Source organism: Phaseolus vulgaris, chromosome 9, assembly GCF_051622355.1.
Source record: "Phaseolus vulgaris cultivar YP4 chromosome 9, ASM5162235v1, whole genome shotgun sequence".
NCBI lineage: Eukaryota > Viridiplantae > Streptophyta > Magnoliopsida > Fabales > Fabaceae > Phaseolus > Phaseolus vulgaris.
In genome coordinates, this window is record NC_143506.1 from 36,177,356 (window position 1) to 36,184,412 (window position 7,057).

General features: G+C 38.2%; 1 protein-coding gene across 1 annotated transcript; it reads right to left on the reverse strand.

Moving 5' to 3' along the window:
- Positions 1-3,601: 3,601 nt before the first annotated feature.
- On the reverse strand, positions 3,602-6,422 carry LOC137820550 (Subtilase family protein). The gene is made up of 2 exons (XM_068624692.2): positions 4,640-6,422; positions 3,602-4,556 (listed from the first exon to the last, which is right to left on the reverse strand). The coding sequence occupies exons 1-2, from the start codon at positions 6,258-6,260 to the stop codon at positions 3,892-3,894; spliced, it is 2,286 nt and encodes a 761-aa protein (XP_068480793.2). The 5' UTR covers positions 6,261-6,422; the 3' UTR covers positions 3,602-3,891.
- Positions 6,423-7,057: the final 635 nt, after the last annotated feature.

Sequence of the window (7,057 nt, forward strand, 5' to 3'; positions counted from 1 at the left end):
CAAAAGACTGTTCGCAAGGTTTTGAATTTCGGTAGAGCTATTATCAAACCTGAAATTCAAGGACGAATATTTGAAATTTTGAAATATACGTACGAATCTTATGCTTTGATGGAGAAAACATTGACAAAAGCACGTTGGATACCTACATATATGATTCCATGCTTCATAAAAAAAATGGTTATACTTGTTGAAACATCTTACAACATCTCCGACAAAGCATTTTATTTGCTTTTGGTTAACTCTAAAAAGCTTAAATTTCCAATATTTATCAATTTCTTAATAATAAATTATTTAAATACAAACTATTGAACAGATAAATAATCATCAGATAATATTTTTTGAGTTAGGTTTGAGTGTTCATATGCAAAAGTAACATAAAAGAACTATCAAATTTTCAACAAGTATCTCAAGAATACATTTTGGATTATCGTAAAACTAAAGAATGTATAACTTAATGGATTTGGATATAAGGTAATGAAATATTAATACAAATTTGGAACGTGTTGATAAATATAACTGTTGCTTAGTAAAATTTAATTTAATTATATAATCCTATTTCGTTGACTTTAGGACCCATACAAATGTAGCATCTTAGGACATAGTTGTCTGTTTGTGCTGGTGACACGTGGTGGACAGAGTATGCGACGCGTGGAGACGTGGCCAATAGTAATTGTTTTCAGATACTCCAACATTTGGATAAATTTAGAGAATACGTATGTGGCTATAGATTTTTCATCTTACCAATTTATTCATACAATATTGTTATTTTTCTAATGTTTGGCCAACAAAGTTAAAAATAAAAATAACATTACATGTCACTTGAATTAATTGTGATAATGGGTAATCTCGATCAACATTGACGATAAAATATTACACTAATATTTTTGAATTATTAAAAGTTTTAATACTAAAGTAAAATTTTGTATTATGTGCTAATTGAAATATTCTATCAAAATAAAAAAAAATTAATAATTAAAATATGCAATAATTTAAATTAAAAGGCAATTCAAATTTAATATGTTTTTATTTTTTAAAATTATGATTTTTTTTTTCGTATTAAAGTATAAAATTATAAAAAAAATGTATTCATAGTGTCAATTTTATGAAATTGCAAAAAAATGTTATTTTATGTGATAATAGAAGTAAATGTATATTTTCCAGAAGCAATTAGGGTTGCCAGAATTTTGATACTTTATTTTGAACTTGTAGATATTATTACACGTGAAATGAAAGATACAATAGTGAAAAAGATGTTGTGGAGTCTAAATCTGTAATATAAGAATAAATATTCATTTGTTCTTTTAATTTTTCTTGGCATGGAATATTTTTTTTAGTTCTAGTGATAAGAAGATCTTGGCTTAAATAAATTTTAAGTTCTTTTATGATTTTCTTTTACCCAAGTTAGAAGTAATAATGTTTTCCTAAAAAAAAGATATTGAACTCACAAGAAATTTTTGTTTAAAATTCTAACAGTAATATTCACTAAGTATAAAAATATATGTACAATAATTTCATTTGATATTGTCAAGAATTTGCATGAATATGAATTAAAAACAAAGTAAATTAGTAAACGATTTTAATTAAGAAAATTGAAAATGGGGTTAATCATTTCCACTCGTCTATAGTTTTAAACATATAACATTTCATCTTGATTGACATTGATGCACATATAAAAATCATTCATATTTTTCGCATACAAAATAGGTTCAATAATTTATATATATATATATATATATATATATATATATATATATATATATGAAACCCTAAACCCAATACGTATACATAAATTAAATTGAAATTCGTTAACACGTAAAAAAAACAAAGCAGAAAACCGATTCCCACCAAAGAAAGAGAGAAATAATTGATTTTTTGTGTAGGATAATCAATTTTTTGTGTAGGATAATCGATTATCCCTACGCGCCAAAATCGATTATGGATGAGGCAACATCGATAGTGTGTGAAAAACAATTCACAATCGATTTGCATCTGCTCAACATTGATCATGTGATTATCCGAATGCATAGTTCTTACTTGAGATATGACGAAATCATCATGCAAAAGCAAACAACCCAACGTCGACCACCACCAACAACCAAACACCACACTGACGACCACCGCACACCATCAAGCACTTCTTAAGCAAGAATAAACTCCTCACAACATTGACAACTCACCTTCTCCCTTAACTCACAGCATTCAGAATTCACTTGTCCTCACTCCCCTCCATTATTTATCACTCCATTAACTCATCAACCACCATAGTCAAACCAACCAATGCATAGTCAATGCACTCAGGAATCTCTGCTGCATGGAGAATTTTGTGCATGAAAATCTTTACTCTTGCATGGCATGAAAATTTTGATAACACAAAGGGTAACATAGTAAAAGCAAGGCATTTGTTCGATGTGTCTTTGCAAATTATCTTACATAATTGGGGATGTCAAAAACAAGTTTCTTTACCTTTCCTTGTCATCTATTCCGTGATAATCAAGGGATCCAAACAGAAATAATTTGTTTTTCCATCCGGTGAATAGTAAATCACATGGATCAAAATAGTGTATTAGAGTCATTCATGATGATGGTGAATGCATGGGTACTCATTCAAGTATGGCACTTGCATGGATGAATTATTTGTAGGGAAATATGATCACGTTTGAAACAATTGAGAAAGAATGTGATTTTAAAAATGAAGAAAACTAGAAAAATTTGGAGAAAAAGACGACTTACATTATGATTCAATATGAGAGTTAAGTCTTGGAAGGTTTGTGCTATTTGAGAATTTATTTTTATAGATGCTTGAATTCAAAACACCATTTCTAACACCAAACACCATGTAGCACTCCCTAGTGTTGTCTAATTCTAAGGAGAAAAACATTTTGAACTATTAAAGAATAAAATAATAGTTTTAATTTGAGAATAAAAAATCTTTTAATTAGAAGATTAAAAACATATTTAGGTCTAAAAAAATTAATTTACTAGTTGGTAAAGAAATAAATTAAGCATATTGATAGTTTGAAAAATAAAGTATGAGGAATGAAAAGTAAGAAGAGGGATAATGAAGGGGAGTTGGGAAAACAGAGCATGACTAAAAATGAATTAACGGCCCAAAGCTTTTTGTGCTCATTGCCTCCTTCATCGATTGGAATTTGCTTAAAGAATTGTTATTAAAATCCCCTTTGAATTCAGGAATATTACCCTCTTTTTTCCACGCTTTAACATCTGGTGATTCAAGAAATGTGATCGTCATGTCCTATCTTTTCTTTCCAACTGTCAACAACACATGAACTATCTTTTCCTTCCACACCCTAGATCTGCTCAAGGGCTCAAAATCGTTACCACACATTTTCAAATAACAACACATTTTAATTTATGGTCATGTTATAACTCATAAAGGACACAATTTGATAACATCTTCACTCGTCTACTTAAAGCACCCACCCATGGATGAAAGACAACAAAGGAAATAACCTATTCCAATTTAGGAAATGAAGAACCAGAAAATATGTTTTTTATTTTTCAAAATACTAATTTGTCTTCAGAAAAATTGAATGTGTTGACTCATGCTTTTGCACTTTGTGTGAAATACAGAAGACTGAAATTTGGGGAGTAAACTGAAGTCTGATTCTTAAGGATAATTGGCGTAGCCAGTGTTTACTTTATACACACAATCAACGCACTAGCTTTGTAACACAATCTCAACTCTCTTTTTTGTCCCACAAGTAAAACAAATACACAACCTTCTAAATCAAAGGTCCAAACTAAATAATGTTACAGTGTTGGCTGAAAACAACAAAACCCTTAATTAATCACCAGCATGTACGTTTGTTATTGGAGTTCAAACAATGGCTGTGTGCTGTAAGAATCAAATCCACCGAGACCAGAAGAGACTCACAACAGAGTCCAAGAAAAAGCAACTGGGCTTCTCACTTGGTGCTGCGCGTTGCTCCACATAATGCTTCCGAACCCATACCTGCCGGAATCACCGCCACTCTTCTTCGACACAAAGGTCACCGTGTACCTCTTCCTTTCCCCCAATTTCCCAAACACAAGCCTGGCGGGCCTCACCGTCACCTCCACCGTGGAAGGCGCATCAACGGTGACATCGTAAACAGAGCCAGCCTCGCCCACGTTGGTCAGGGTGCGCGTGTACCTCACCACCCTCTTGCCTCCGAAGTGGATGGAGAAGGAGGGGTAGTTCAATTGGCCAGGGTCAGAAAATTTTCTGGTGCAATTAACAGCGTGGCGCTTCACAATGAGTTGAATGTGTTCAGGGGTGTAGTCCAAGGAGCAGAGGAACTTAATGTAGTCAGTGATGGAGGCATCGTAGACAAGCCCAGGAGAAAGGGCCCGGTGTGGGTTAACGTGGCCCGCACCGTGAGCCCAGGGCGTGGAAAAGGCACCACCTGCGGCGTCGCGAAGTGGGGACTTGGTGTTGTCGTGAACGTAGGCTGTGGTCATGAGTGCAGATTTAATGGCGCTGGGACTCCATTTTGGATGCGCCGCTTTCAACAACGCAGCCAACCCACTTATGTGTGGACAAGACATGGACGTACCTGTTATGAATACAACAATTTTACAACCATGGCACCCAATCCAATATATGGCAAACAAACATTGAGAGAGAAACAAAACATACCTGACACAATGTTGAACTGTGTCTTCCGCGTGTCATCAGGTAAACCGGAGGGCCCAATAGATTCGGACCACCCGGCTAAGATGTTAACGCCTGGCCCAATAACATCCGGTTTCAGAATCTGTCTGGTCACCATGTTGGGCCCTCTCGAACTGAACGCTGCCACCACTGGTGAAGGTCTAACGTTCAAAACCGTTCCGCGGAAACCGAGAACTGCCGTTGGATTAGGATCTGAAGAAGCGTATTTCCTGATCTCATCCCCCACGATTCTCCCCACCGCCAGAGCCGGTAGAAGGTGACTGTCCGCTACTAACTCCTCCCCACTCGCTTCTGTGTTCGCCAGAATCATCCCCACCCCACCTGCGTCACGCACCACCTTACCCTTCTCCACGCGCGCATTAATACCTCTATCGCAAACCACCACCTTTCCACGAACCAAACCCGGGTCGAGTGAACCGGGCATGCATATGCTCCCGGACTGGTTCAACCCTTTGTTATAAACCAACCCCACCGGCTTGTTACCCATTCCGGTTCCGCTGTAAAGCGAAACCCCGGAGTATCGTTTTTTGTTACCGAGCAAGGCGAAGGCGGGGAAATCACGGTCTAATGTTCCAGCACCAACGGTCATTATCCAGGGTGCAACGTTTGCAAGCGTGGCTTTCTCGGGGCCGCTGTTCCCGGCGGAGCAGGAAACGAAGATCCCCCTTGCCACCGCCGCGAACGCGCCCACAGCAATGGTGTCGTGAAAGTACGGCGCGGAGCCGCCGCCGAGTGAGAGCGAGAGCACGTCGACGCCGTCCTGAATCGCGTTGTCCATCCCCGCGAGAATGTCCGACGCGAAGCAGCCGTCGGTCCAGCAGACTTTGTAAACCGCGACACGCGCGGTCGGCGCCATCCCACGTGCGGTCCCACTAGCGTATCCGAGGAGACTCGCGTTCCCCACGTGCGACCCCGCAGCGGTACTCGCCGTGTGGGTACCGTGCCCGTCCTTGTCGCGCGGCGATGCCGGCTCCTTCTCCCTGGCCCCACTCCCAGAGGCCATGTGGAACCCTCGCGAGAAGCTCCTCGCGCCGATGAGTTTCTTGTTGCACACGCTCGGCGAGAAATCTGGACCAGCCTCGCACTCGCCGCGCCACCGTGCCGGAATCTCAGGCATCTCGGCGTCGGCGAAGCTGGGAGATTCGGGCCACACTCCGGTGTCTAGAACCCCCACGATGACGTCGTGCGACGCTAGGTTGAGGTCCTGCGTGGTGTGACCCTCCCACAGCCCCGTCTCTCTATCGAGCCCCAAAAACTGCGGCGTACGCGTGGTGTGCAGTTGGTAGACCGTCTCCTCGTACACTCCGAGAACATCCTCGGATCTGAGAAGCTCCTGCGCCTGGTCCTCGGCCAGCGACGCCGCAAATCCGTTGTAGGCATCAGTGTAGGTGTAAAGCAAGGGATCGGAATCAGTGGTGAAAGATTGAAGATTTGCACTGTACCAGTCCGTGTGAGTGGGATAGATTGCAGGCTTGTTGCGGTGTTTCATGTGAACTATGTATGTCTTCTTGGGTGATGTTAGACACCAGCAGCATTGTGCCACAAGCAAGACGGAGAATGTGAACAAGGTGAAAAAGGAACCCATTTCATCAAGAGACTACCACTGAATGAATTCTGCAGAGGCACTGTCAGACCAAATGTGCGAGTGATGTTGGATTTATAATAACGTTGGGTGTTTCTTAAAAAGACACTCTTTTTCGCTTCATTTACCTTTCTGCCATTCACTCTTCTCTCCCTGGTCTTCTGTGCCGTTACCTCTCCTTTCTCCACTTTTTTACTTCAAATATATTCATATAATATTAATAAATTTATCTCTCATTTCTATAATTCTTAATTTCTCACAATTTTTTATTCTTTATTAAAACAACAGTAAATTAACAAATACATTTCTTGAGATTGTAAATAGCTAACCTTCTTTGCAAGAGCATGATCTTTTCTTTTTCAAAAATAATTAAGCGAGATTAGTATACTATATAAGAAATATTAGTGGAGAGCTTTTTAAACAATTAGAGGATGTTAGTGTAAAAATTAATAAATGTGAGTGCAATTTACTTTTAGAATAATAAATATTTATACTTTTTGTCCTGTCTCTTTTATATGTGTTTTTTTTATCTATTATCAAAAGTATATCATTAAAAGGTTTATGGGCTTCTATTATTGTATGAAATGAGAAACATAAAAGATTGACAAAGTATTCCAATTAATGATAATATTTTCTTCAATCATAATTTAATTCCAATACATGCATTATTTTTAAAAAAAATGCTTTTTATACAAATTGATAAAAAAATATATGTTTAGATAATGAAATCGTATTTTTCATCTAGGGAGATGTGAAGCTTTGATATGAACAAAATATGATGTATTTTACTTTTATTACTA

What these genes read in the sequence shown, in the direction of transcription:
- LOC137820550 (XM_068624692.2), bottom strand. Translation starts at nt 6,260, where the DNA reads ATGGGTTCCTTTTTCACCTTGTTCACATTCTCCGTCTTGCTTGTGGCA. An exon ending in ACAGTTCAACATTGTGTCAG is followed by an intron (nt 4,557 to 4,639) that starts GTATGTTTTGTT and finishes TATTCATAACAG; the next exon opens with GTACGTCCATGTCTTGTCCA.